Source organism: Podarcis pityusensis, assembly GCF_964106645.2.
Source record: "Podarcis pityusensis genome assembly, chromosome: 1".
Taxonomy (NCBI): Eukaryota; Metazoa; Chordata; class Lepidosauria; order Squamata; family Lacertidae; genus Podarcis; species Podarcis pityusensis.
Genome location: NC_138028.1, coordinates 117,533,632 through 117,547,671, shown reverse-complemented (window position 1 = coordinate 117,547,671; position 14,040 = coordinate 117,533,632). Strand labels below are relative to the sequence as shown.

The window sequence follows — 14,040 nt, the reverse complement described above, 5'->3', positions numbered from 1 at the left end:
GCACTATTTCTGGGTTAGCGGAGTCTGTAACCTGAAGCGTATGTAACCTGAGGTACCACTGTAATATGTGCAGCTTATAAGGAAATAATTAATTAGTGATCTAGTACACCAAGCATGAAAAAAGGGTAGTTAACACTCCCATAATCCATACCTATCCTGTCATTTCTTATGAAATGCTGCATTTGGTTTTTTCCCCTTCGAACCAGGTTTGATCCGGATTGAGAAAAAGAGTGACCTTTCAAGTCGGTTATGTGTGCACAGTCTAAGTGAAGCACATTTGCTGGAACAGGCTGTTGCTTATGCCTGCTCACGACACAATAGCCAGTTTATACAGGGCTTCAAATGATTGAAATGAGTCAAAAGCTTGGTACTGAGGCCTGTGACTCATTTATTCTGTAACGGTGTGGTAACCTTGCGGAGAAAGCTTCTCCATCTGTCAACAAAGACCTTGTTGAGAAACTCCAGAACAATTTCTACCGTCGCCATGTACTTGCCTAGAAAGGTAAGAGATCTACTTGCCTTATTTTCTTCAAGGTTCTATTTGTCAGTCAACTTTTGAAAAGTACACCATACCAGATTGAGCCCTATATTCTGGTAAGTATCAATAAAATCCACAGATCTTGCTGGAAGCGAAGATCAGAAACAATCACAACAGTGGTTTTTAAACTTCCAACTCTTAGTGAGCCCTTTCCACATGAACTTGCCTGCTGAAGAATTCCATGCGCTCTTAAAAGTTGCTTCACACAGTAGTGGACAGCTATGACATCAAGTGATGACATGCCTACATGAATGGACCATCACAGACTTTTCTGTGACCTCAGATGCAATGCTTTCCAACAGAATCAGTTCGTACAACCAGCATCATTAGGCAGAGCCTTCCTCTAATGTTGCACTGTAGATGTTTGGTAATCCAAAACTTTAGAAGTGCACCGGAGCAGTAACCCTGCAGATGTTGTTGGATACCAAATTCCATCAGCTCAGTGTGAATGTCCTACAGAATGCAGAATGAGAGTGCCTCTTCCCAGATGGTTTACACACAACACTGGAAGAACACCCTGATTATGTCTCATTTGTTTACGCAGAGGTTGAAACCATTTACGCATTGTCCTGCAATGCACAGAAACTCTTCCCCAGTGTTTTATAAGCTCTCCCCACATGGATCATAATCTTTACACATGGTCAGAATGTCTCTGACTGATACACTCTTTGATTTGCTAGTAACTTCATGGAGAGGACAAAGCGTCAGTTAAAACTGGCACAAAGGCTGGATAAACCAGGGAGACCAGCCAAACTCGAGAGGCTTCTGCTCAGGGAAATGCAGCTAAGCGCAATAGAAAAACGTGACAGTTGCCTTGAACCCAACCACGCACCAAATCCCTAAATCCTCAACATCAGAAAGACAGTAAGAAGAAAAAAGAACTATGACCAGGATCCAGAACAATTACCGAAATCCATTTGTGCAGAACACATCGTCTATTGTACTAGTCTATGTTAGCTGTATTCATGTGTCTGCAGTTGTGTCTCTGGCTGCAGAGATTGGGAGGACAGAAACAGGTCACCCAGTCCTATGCGTCAGAAAGAATGTTGGATAACACCAGGCGCAGCTAGCATGGCGGCCAGCAGACGTTGGATTCCAGCTCCCACCAGCCCCAGCCAGCATGGCCAACAGTCAGGGATACTGGGAATTGTAGTCCAACATATCTGGAGGGCACCACGATGGCGACCTCTGCATTAGACAAACAACCAAATTAGCCTTGTTTTTTCAAGGGCAGAATATGTACATGAAAGGTTGAGGCAATTTAGTGTAAGGAAGTTCACATTACTGGGTTTTGACAAGTTCGAAAATTTGGTTGAGGATCATTTAAGATGGCAGTTCTGTCAGCAAGCAATGGTTTCATCAATTTCAGTCACCAGCAAGTTTCAAGTTGTGGGGGTGGGAATGATGACAAAAATGATTTATTCATAACAGAAGACTATACAAGCCCAAAGCTAGACTGGTGAACAAGATGGATAAAGTTAGTTTCTGGCTTCAAATTTTCAAAAATTTGACCAGTTCAGAAGTGTGCGGTGAAATTTTTCATATGGAAAAACAGTGACATTGCAATGTCCTGTCATTGGACACATGGAGCATCGTGCCCACCTCCCTAAGCCTGGAATAAGCTTCCCAGGCTTTGGGAAGGAGGTGCCAAGCTTTGATACTTTAATACTCTAATTTACCAGGAACATTCAAGAGACTAGCCTAGTCCCCCTAGTCCACTGACCACAGTGGACCAGTTATAAAGATGGCACTATCTATTCTATAATTGGTTGATACTTAAATATATATTTTAGTGCACACTGACTTTTGTATAGATAGAACTAGTCCTCATTTGCCTCTCACTCGTCTGCATTACAGCTGAATAAAACCATAAGCTTAATGGGAAGGCTTCTCACTTGGGAACCTGAACAAGAGCCAGTGTGTGTTCTCCAGGGGTCAGCAAACTTTTTGCAGCCACTGTCCTTCAGACCTTGTGGGGGGCCGGACTATATTTTGAAAAATATATATGAACGAATTCCTATGCCCCACAAATAACCCAGAGATGCATTTTAAATAAAAGCACACATTCTACTCATGTAAAAATACGCTAAATCTGTGGACCAGATTTAGAAGGCGATTGGGCCGGTTCCGGCTCCCGGGCCTTAGTTTGCCTACCCACACCCCACACTATCTTGTAACTGCTGGTGGTGTTGGCAGTGGGAGTTACGTAAACTCCTGCACTTCTACCTTAGTGCTGCAGCATCAAATGGAAAGTGCTATTAAGCTGTTCCATAGACATGCAAGATGGACATGATTTTGTCTAGATATTAAGACTGTATCAAAAAGCCACTGAAAGGCTCTCATACATTGAGAGATGACCCTGATGGACTGAACAGCCTATTTGTTATTCTCCTCTTTAAAAATAACAACCACTACAAATGTGCTTTTTAAAAACCATCACCTACACACACTGTGATCTGCAGAATAATGCAAGAGGGGTGGTGTTAAGAAAGGCCCCTGCATACAATTCAAGCAGCTTTCAATTTAAACTTTTGGTAGAGCAAGAGAGATAACAGGAGAGGACAAGTATCGAAAGTAGAACAGGGAGAGAGGTAAAGTGAGAAGATTTAAAATAAGCATTTCTAAGTTTACAATGCCCCAATATTTCAATTGCCTGTTAAGTTGAAGGACTTTGAAGGTAGAACTAGGCCACAAAATATAATTCAGTTAAACCTTTATTTCAAGAAGATTCATAAATAAAAATGGAAAAGAGCTAATCCTAATATTCCCCTCAAGAGTATTCATAAATATTCTAATAGCCTCAAAATGAAATATTAATTACCAACCTCAAAGCCAAAGTGTACGTTCCAGGTTGCCGTTGGCTTTCACGAATAAGATAACTTCCCTCTGCTACGCTCAATAATTGATCTGCTTCTTCTCTCGATATCCTCCCATGGAACCTGAAAAACAAAGCCCATCTTCATCAGCACAATAAAAGAGTTGTTTCGAGAGAAACGCTCACCAGAAAAACACAAGCCCTCAGCGCATTTTCATTTTAAAATACAAAAATAGCATCCTTCCTTTACTTTCAAGAAACACGCAGCACACTCAAAGTCAGCCCTGAATACAGTTATGTTAATTTCTCTACTTAGCATGCAGCTGGCTTGATCATTTTCAGCTGGTAGTTCTTCGTTATCAACTTCTTTTTTTATATATAAATAAAGCCTAGGGACACTGCCACCCTATAGGCCAAGTAAATTCTGTTCATAAGGAGCACTTATCAGCTTGATTTATGGAGAGGTGTAAATCTTATCTTACATAGCTTCTCATTTGACATTAAGGTTGCATATCCTCAACAATGAGCCAGATTGACAGCATGCCAAGACCCTAAGGACAGATCTTAAATTCGAATAATCATCTCTGTATACATAATTTACATACAATTCCCCCAGTCATTGGCACAACCCATCTCTCCCTTCAACGTATTTGCTTTCTGTCTATTGACCCAATGGAAACACCTCTACTATAATGTACCATTATTGTCATGGCAAGTTTTTTCTCCTAAACACACACATCACAGTGAAAATCACCCTGGAAAACATCAATGCAGCGAATGCTGTATGTGGCAAATGTCAGTATTCACATTTGAACACTGACAATCCTAGATGAATATTATGAACATCCAAAGTTTCAGAGGCACACCCAGTGAATGCTGACAGTTCCCTCAATGAGATCGTCAGTGTTCACTCGTGTATTTCTGGCAAGGAGGAGCATAAGGCAGAGTGTGCTGACCATCACAAAATCTGTCTGGGATGTGAATGTTGACATCCAACAGTGTACATACTGCAATGAACTACGGTGTAGAAAGAGACAATACTGTTATTTTACTGAGTTCTGCTCTCCTCCTCAGATACTGCACAAAAGAACACCACTACAGTGGTACCTTGGTTCTCAAACGTCTTGGTTCCCAAACACCGAAAACCCGGAAGTAAGTGTTCCAGTTTTCAAAGGTTTTTTGGAAGCCAAATGTCTGATGCAGCTGTTGGCTATTATTTCTGGGGTGCCTGCACCAATCAGAAGCTGCACCTTGGTTTTCAAACATTTCGGAAGTCAAACAGACTTCCGGAATAGATTAAGTTCGAGAACCAAGGTACCACTGTAAAAGCCATATAAGAAATGACAATGAAACTCTGTAAGAGAAAATGCTTCTAACAAAAAGCATTGTAGATACAAAGGGCAAACATATAAAGAATGGGAAGTTTGGTATAGCTAGGCCCTGATCCAAACTTTTCCTCTGCCATAATGCTCTGCAGGAGATATTTAGCTATGTTACTAGAACACCTTCTGATATACTATTTCCCATGTGCAAGAAGTCAATTGTGGGAGTCACAACCAAAGTATGTAGCCTCCTATTTGCACAAGCTGATCTATAACCTGAAGAAAATATTTCCAACTTGATTTTACTAATTGTACAAACTTGCCCTAAGTTGCCGACATTATAGCTCCATAGTTTTGAATTCCATGTTACTTGGCTTTGTTGACAACTCAAATTATCTTCACTTGCAAATTTACAAGTCCAACAAGAATGCTGAAGTCCATTAATTCACTTTGGCAACTTTAAACTGCTCTGAAGATACTTTATTTCCAGCCACGGAACTGTAAATTACTTCAATATAAAGGCGTCGAGTTGAACACCAAATGGATGGTTGTGAACCCATGAATTCCAAGAGGAACAAACTATAAATTTTGAGTTAACAAACAAAAATACCCCTGAACAAAATGTGTGAATGAAATAAAAGGTGACTGAAGATTTTTCAACTGCTGAAAAATACATATATCAAAATTCTCCTATGATGTGATTGCTTGTAATCTACTTCCCAATTTCATTGTATGGGGAAAGATGAAAATTGGCTATAAATTTCCATAGCCACTCTAAAAAAAGAAGAAGAAAAAGAAAGACAGACCGGGGCTCTAGTGTGATTTTGCTCCCCACCCTCCTTAAATAAAAAGAAAAAAGAAAAATAACTCACACATTTTACTTTATTGCCACCAATTCTGCCAAATGGAAGCAGGAATATTAAGTAAAGCACTTTGAAGTACAAAACTGCTAGCTTGTCGTCAGATTTGCAGAGAAATCTGACCCAACTACTGAAGATGTGCGTGTCAACATTTCCTTATGTGACCTATTCATGGTTGAGTAAAACTGTCTATGTTGTTGAAAGCACCAGTGAATTGCAAAATAATCTCATCTCTGTATCCTTGAAGACAAATTGAGATGTTTCATAAACCCATTGAGAACATGCAGAGTAGCCATTGGGCAAAGTTTTGGTATTTTTGCTCTATTAGACCGCCCTTAGCTTAAGGCAAAAAATTCAGAGCACACTGTATTACTTACTCTCGTCCATAGTACTTCGGTCTGTTCTCTACCTATTGAAAAAGAAAAAAAGTAACATCATTTTACCAGAACAATACAGAAAACGTAAAGAGTTCGTGTTCTCCCTTAAAGCACGGTTTATCCTGTAATTAACTGAACAACAGCTAATAGACAAAAGGCACAAATACTGTTTATCATTTCTAGATCTTTTTTGCTTACCTAGAACAGGGTTTCCCAAACTTGGGTGTCCAGTTGTTTTTTTGAACTACAATTCCCATCATCCCTGACCACTGGTCCTGCTAGCTAGGGATGATGGGAGTTGTAGTCCAACCACAGCTAGAGACCCAAGTTTGGGAAAGGTGTGGCTTGCTGGTAGAAATGGCAAAATTTCACCTATGCAGCTGATTTCCACATGAAATAAGTTTGAAGTGGCCCTTTTAATAAGCTAAGAGATTTTCATGACTAAAAGTTGTGGTATCCAACTTAAAATGTATGTTCCAGGTCAGGGTTCCCCAAACTTGGGTCTCTAGCTGTGGTTGGACTACAACTCCCATCATCCCTAGCTAGCAGAACCAGTGGTCAGGGATGGTGGGAATTGTAGTTCAAAAAAACAACTGGACACCCAAGTTTGGAGACCACAGCTGAAAACAGTGGTACCTCTGGTTACGTACTTAATTCGTTCTGGAGGTCCGTTCTTAACCTGAAATTGTTCTTAACCTGAAGCACCACTTTAGCTAATGGGGCCTCCCGCTGCTGCCGCGCGATTTCTGTTCTCATCCTGAAGCAAAGTTCTTAACCCGAGGTATTATTTCTGGATTAGCGGAGTCTGTAACCTGAAGCATATGTAACCTGAAGCGTATGTAACCCGAGGTACCACTGTATGGCTATATGGAAGCCACACAGCCCAGGAGGCCCCCACCCAATAGACCAATGCAGAATACAGAAGCAAATGGGTTGGGACCAAAGTTCCCATGAGTAGAACTCCGCTCACAAGACATGGCTGGAGGAAAGTGGGCAACTGATGCTCTCTGCAGCTGCCACCTGGGCTCACTCCTCAACAGTTCTGATAATCAAGATGTTTCTCTTCCTTAATTTATAACTAGTATCTTGTAAACTTTGGCTCGACCTTGCGTTTGGCACTGCCTAGCAAAGTGCTCAGCCCAGCCCAGCTTCATGCAGCCTCACAGGTTAGGGGAGTCAGAACAATAAAACAATGAGATAAAACAATAAATTCAAACAACGAAATGAAGCACTAAAAGGAGTTAAGAAATAAAAGGGAAGAGAGGATAAAAACCAATGCTAAGGGTTGGTTCTAGAGCAGAAACTTGCCTTAGAGCTCAAAACCCAGCTTCAAGCATTCGGCAGCCATCTTAAAATGCAGCCTCGTTTTATTGGTAGCCCATAGATCCAATATTCACAAACACAGTGCCTATAATTCTAGAGGCAATGCATGTGCCCGGGTCCCAAATAAGTAAGAATGAGGGAAGGGAACATGGGGGAGGGGGCACATCTGTGTGTTGGGATGCAGCTTGTATGAGATATGTGTACATGGTTCCCCCCAACCCAAAAAGTAACTCAACAGCAGCTAAGTTCCATGCCTCTGGCCGAAAATCTTGCTCCATGATAAGCCTCTCATTTGTGATTCGAAAATGAGAACCAAATTGGTCTAGCACAGGGGTAGTTTGGCACATAATACTCATTCTGCTCTTGTAAGAAATCCATCTTGCAGTGTGGACGCTCTCAAATTTTGGAACTCCACAACTCTTTTCAGTATCTGTTAAAACATTTCTGTTTATCCAGACATGTAGAAGCTGCTCGGTTTTTTTTTAGCTTATTGTTGGTCCAATTTTTTTTTTTAAAAAAATACATGTTCTTAACTGTTTTTACTGCTAATTTTATTGCTTTATCCTTTTTGCAAACCGGTTTGAGGTTTTATCACAATTTTAAAAAGGTAAAGGACCCTTGACAGTTAAGTCCAGTCGCGAACGACTCTAGGGTTGCAGCGCTCATCTTGCTTTACTGGCCGAGGGAGCCGACGTTTGTCCACAGACAGTTTTCCCGGGTCATGTGGCCAGCATGACTAAGCTGCTTCTGGCAAAACCAGAGCAGCGCACAGAAACGCCGTTTACCTTCCCACCGGAGTGGTACCTATTTATCTACTGGCACTTTGACGTGCTTTTGAACTGCTAGGTTGGCAGGAGCAGGGACCGTGCAACAGGAGCTCACTCCGTCAAGGGGATTCGAACCGCCGACCTTCCAATTGGCCAGCCCTAGGCTCAGTGGTTTAGACCACAGTGCCACTTGTGTCTCCTTAACACAATTAAGCAGTATATGAACAAACAAACTAGGTTTTTCCTCTAGTTCCTGCAGGCTAATGTGCAAAAACCTACCTACAAGCTGTTAATTCCAGGGAACAAATAGAGGAGACGCAGGGAAAACATTTTTTTAAAAAAAAAATGAGTGGAGAGGAAAGGAAAACCCCTTAGGATGCTGAAAATATCTCCAGGAACTTATTTACCAGGAAAATCACCCAGCGGCAGTATAAAGGGCTGCTTAGGACAAGGTTGTTTGTGGATACTGTTCACTCAGGCTTGCTGGTAATTAGGGTTATATTAGCATGAAGCTTTACTATACAACAAGAAGTGGGGGGGGGGGTATTAATTAATTCAATCATCTGGTTCGCTTGATATCTTTTCATTTAAGATTATTTTAACTGCATGGCAAGATGCCAAGCTGTGACAGCAAAGGACATCTTACATGTGTGGGGATGCCACATGAACAAACATGCAGAAAGGGAACAACGGTAATGAAGAAGCAGGCTTTTTCCTTTAAAAATAATAATAAAAAGCCTTGAAAGAAGTTCATATTACAATTGGGGAGTATTAAATCAGTTGGAGATATGGTCAGTAAAAACTCATATCATCTGTTTCCTATAAAATTACCCCTCTGCTTCAGTGTAAACATAGCACTGTAAAAAAAATGAAATTGGATTGATACTTGAGAGTTTTAAGATATATTTGATTTAAAGCCTCTCTATATTGATTCCAGTTACAGATGGGTAGCCGTGTTGGTCTGCCATAGTCGAAATAAAAAAATTCCTTCCTGTAGCACCTTAAAGACCAACTAAGTTAGTTCTTGGTATAAGCTTTCGTGTGCATGCACACTTCTTCAGATACACTGGAACCATGGAAGGCACCACATTGAGCCGCATGAAATGGAAGCAGTGTATCTGAAGAAGTGTGCATGCACACGAAAGCTTATACCAAGAACTAACTTAGTTGGTCTTTAAGGTGCTACAGGAAGGAATTTTTTTATTTCTCTATATTGATGTCGGTGTCGCTCAAAAGAAGGCTCACGGTCTTGACTCCCCTAAGCACAACACTTTCTTTTCCAAATGACCTGGGGAAATATCTGATAATAAGGTCAAGTAAACAGGAGTGATATTTGTAAAGGCTTACAAATGGCTTAACCCTAGCCAAGAGGCAGCCCTGAACAGACAACGCTCCTTGCCACACGTTAAAGTTGTCCTTCTCACATCTCTACTTTTTGGTCTTCTCATCATGTCAGAAATGCTCCTTCCTCAATCCCCACCGCCAGTATTAGTATGCTTTTTTGGGGGGGGGGGTTTTCCAACAAATCCCTCTAAATTCCTAGTTGGAAAGAAAAGTTACGATTTCTTTCAGAATGATCTCAATTGAACGGGTTACACTAGTCGTTGTTATCGGCATCACATTCCAAAAAGTAGGCTAACAAAAAAAGGATATTGGGGGCACATTCTGGAATATGGTTGTTTTGACGGCCATTTCTTTAGCTTTATTATTTTATCTATGAAAGCATTTCTATGCTGCCCTCTCGCAAAACATCGGGACAGTGTACAGCAACCAAAAAAGAACCATGCAAATTGGATGTGAGATTGCTTTGCCCCTTACTACTGTTGCTACTGAAAGAAAAGTTAATGAAATGCTTTTAAAAGGTTAGGAAAGTAGGTGGCACATATACGTGGAACGGATTTGCTATGTTATGCAGCAATATGCAGTAGGTTGTCTGTGCGTCTTCTCAGGAGCTACGTCTGTGTCTGTGTAATGCCCATCAGAACATCAGCCATAATGCTAAGCGACTGGGCCTCATCTGGAGAAGAAGGAAAGACCAGGATTCAGTCCCCTTGATGTTATTGCTGATGAACTGATTAGGGCTATTGCCGTTGACTGGTGCTATCGCTGATTTTATGATATGTTTTTCTGGGAGAGATTTCGAGGTGCATACAGCTTTGGCAAGGATAGGAAACCTGTGGCCAAACAGATGATGTTTGACTCTCATGAAACCAACTGGGCTGTTCCAATGAAGTGAAATGTCTGTTAAGAGCGCTACTAAAATCCCAATGTCAGACAAGAGAAAGGGAACTGTGTTGTACACGTTTGCAAACGTGCAAGAGAAAATTCTTACCAGGGCACTCATTAATAGGCTAGAAAGCAAAACCTTAATTTATCCTGATCACTACTTATCTTCATGAACAGGAATCAGCATTAGCTAGATAAATAATTAAAATGCCTGCCAAATCAATATTGGCAGAAACTGTAGTTTTCTTTGAAAACGTGGGCCACTTCACGCCCATTGGAGCTTTATTTTTTTTCATCCTAGAGCTTTACAGCACATTTGGAAGAATTGCAACTGGCATATGAAAGAGAACAGCACAAAGAAACTCCTATTTAATTCAGTAAATTAATCCTGTTTGTGATCTAAGCGGTATAAGCTATTAAGGCCATGACAGTACTGTGCTCCCCTGTATTTAAGGCTATGTCAAAATGACAAACACATTTCGAAGATTAATTTCCTCTCCCCTTGGGTACATGATGAAAGTGTTGCAATAAAATTTAAAACTTTAATCATTTTCAGCGCCTATTTAGCATGAATGGTGTTTTGTGACTGCATTATAACAAGTCAAATTTCACGCCGTAGCATATTAAAAATTGAAATTGATGTTGCGCTGTGATCCAGCAGAGCTGGCTGAGGAACAGATAAAACTGTTTGCCTAAAAACATAAAAAAGCTCCTGACGTGGTGATTGGAGCTACCAGGTTTGTAACCTTGAGTAGGTGGGCAAGTTAAGCTCTGTCCAGTAAGATGAGAGAGAAAACCAGACCAACATATTCTCCCTCTGCCAAAGAGATTAGGCAGCACTGATCATGTCTACTTAAGGCAACCAGGGGAGAGATCTGGACTCAGCAAACAAGAAATCAGGGCTGCCGGGGCTGAAAGCAACGTGTTCATCATCCACTGCACACCCTGATGTACAATGAGAACTAGTCCCTGAGGATGATCCAAGCATGAAACCCTGTTTATGTGCATGGCTTACTTTTGCAGGACACATTTTGGTCATCAGATAGTGCCCCAATGTCTGGGAAGGAAGGTCTGATTGACAAATGGTTGACAACTGGTTGGTTTGCTTGCTGGTTTTTATCCAGTGAGTCCTGCACTCGTTCTCCCTCTCCCTCATTTCACCCCTTACAAACAATTAATTAATGGCTATCAAGCAAAAAAAATCCAGCAAATCAGCAGTAAGTGCCTGATGTAACAAGATGGACAGGTCAAGGGTGGTCAGGCATGATGATGCAAATCATAACAATGACCATTTTTAGTTTAACTGCACAGTGCTATTTTCATAGAAAAAGAGATGCTGGAGCTCACCATGAATTTCTCCCTTCTCGCCTTAGAATGGCAATGGCGCCCACCTGAGAGGTGCCAGAGCTAAGCTCTGGCTGAGAAAAAAAAGCCCTAGGATCTTAAAAAAAGCAGAGACATCACCTTGCCAACAAAGGTCCGTATAGTTAAAGCTATGGTTTTCCCAGTAGTGATGTATGGAAGTGAGAGCTGGACCATAAAGAAGACTGATTGCCGAAGAATCTGTGCTTTTCAATTATGGTGCCGGAGGAGACCCTGGAGAGTCCCATGGACTGCAAGAAATCAGACCTATCTATTCTGAAGAAAATCAGCCCTGAGTGCTCACTGGAAGGACAGATCCAATAATTTGGCCACCTCATGAGAAGAGATGACTCCCTGGAAAAGACCCTGATGTTGGGAAAGATTGAGGGTACAAGGAGAAGGGGAGGACAGAGGATGAGATGGTTGGACGGTGTTCTTGAAGCTACCAGCATGAGTTTGACCAAACTGCAGGAGGCAGTGGAAGACAGGAGTGCCTTGCGTGCTCTGGTCCATGGGGTCACGAAGAGTCGGACAGGACTAAATGACTAAACAACAACAACAACATAGGACTGCCCTCACCCTAAGTGCAAATGAGGACTAAACAAAACAGGAATAGTACCAGCTGAGCGGAGGTGATTCTCATGGGTGTCATGGCAGAGGAAGAAAGATTTAACCTTCCCCTCCCTGCATGCTGTGGTCCCAGTTGAAAAATGACTTCCTGCTCTTTTCTTGGTATTAAATCTTTCAGAGAACAGAGACATGGTTGCTAATGATGTATTGAGAATCACACCTAGTATGGTCTCTAAGAGGGCTGCAATAAGGGCCCTGTGCTTTTATATAGTAATTGGAATATTAACAGCATGATCTCCTAGCCATGTTCAGGCAGAGAACTGCCTACAAGCCTGGCTCAAAGGAAACCAGCTAAAGCTTCCATCATGTAGTGGTGAGACTGGGAAAGAGGGACTAAGGGTAATTGGCTTATAAATAATAATAATAAAAAGGGTTAGGAACATTGTGGGAAATTAAAACAGTGGCCACAGGGAATATATATACAAGGAGGTCCAGGGAAGGCAGTGGTGGGCTGTGCCTGGTCGTGGAGGTTTGCCAGAACTAAACTAAGCAACAATATTCCGTATTTTAAAAAGGCTTCAATTACATTTAGCTTTCACAGTAAACCCACCTCAGATGTGCAGGTAATCCTTCTAGGGTGGGGAGCTTCTTGTTGCAACTGATACACTAGGAAAAGGCAGAGGAAAAATGGATTTCATTTTTATGCTTAAGACTGCAAGGAGGTAAACACTTTAGCATTTCTGTTTGTTGGTATTAATGAAATAGCCATTTTTGACATTCAGGGATCTGTCTACGCCAACGGTCAGTCAGTTCCTTTGTATGCCACATCGACTATGTTCGAAGTGGCATTCAATACATGGGAAACTAAAAATATACAATATACCAACTACATGTCAGCAGTAGCTAAACAGCAACGTAGTAAGCTGGAGGCAGATTTTCATCCATGGAAGACTTTTGATCCAAGGGAGGGATTCTGCTGGCAAAGGGAGGGGCGAGGCAACCTTTGCCGATTTCCTCCTCCCACTCCAGCCACCTGTTATCGCCTCCCACCTCATTCTCCAAGACTGGTTGCAATGATATTAGAGTTGATCCAGACAACAACATGATTGAGGAGGAGAGAGGCAGAAGTTAAAACCATGGCTGTTATGCTGAAAGCTGTTTCAGATATCCTGTCCTGGACACTATAGGTTAGCCCCCAACAACTCTCTCTGGATTCTCAATAAAAGGTAACTGAGCACATTGGAAACATTCAACAGAATTGCATATTTTGGTTGAACCATAAAGAAAAAAGGACAAAAGCTTCACTTTCCTTGCAAAAGGTTATTTTGCAGCGATTTATTATTGTTATTTGCAACGGGAGACAACACACATGCATTTCATGGTGACAAGTTGCTGGATGTATGGTTGTTGTGATTAACGATGTTTAATATAAGCGACACAATGAGTGCCAATTTTATCCTTTAATCATCAGCTTGAAGACAAAAAGCCTGCTTCGAGTCACTTTGTGTGTTAATGGTTTTATATTAAGTGACTGGCTTGGCATATGACAAGTGACTGATGTAATAAGTTATGACTCGAAAGCTGCACTGTGGGACACTTAAAAGGCTCTGGAGCAGACAAAGGTTCTGACAATAGTGATTATGCGGCAGCAGCTGTGGGGCAGGGGACTCTTAAAGGTACTACGGTTCCTTCGAGGCTCTGAAGTCAAAGCCTGGGCACAAATGAAATGAAATGAAGGTTGACATTAATTTCAATACAGAACAGATTTAAATCATGGTGGGACACTGAACATGAAACGCTGATAATGACAGATAAGTCCTGTTGGTCCAGCTACTCAGTAGCAGGGACAGAAGCCCTAGAGTAAAAACACATTACAGATA

The 14,040-nt window shown here is 41.5% G+C and overlaps 1 protein-coding gene across 2 annotated transcripts in view; it reads right to left on the bottom strand.

Annotated features, from left to right (window-relative positions):
* Positions 1–14,040, bottom strand: part of CHN1 (chimerin 1) — a 102,427-nt gene that overhangs the window by 63,824 nt on the left and 24,563 nt on the right. The window contains exons 3-5 of one of the 2 annotated variants that reach the window (XM_080971537.1): positions 12,771–12,826; positions 5,913–5,944; positions 3,364–3,477 (exon numbers count right to left, since the gene is read on the bottom strand). In XM_080971537.1, the coding sequence (XP_080827663.1) occupies positions 3,364–3,477; positions 5,913–5,944; positions 12,771–12,826 (202 nt within the window). The remainder of the gene's footprint in view (positions 1–3,363; positions 3,478–5,912; positions 5,945–12,770; positions 12,827–14,040) is intronic. The other variant, XM_080971536.1, reaches the window with a different exon arrangement.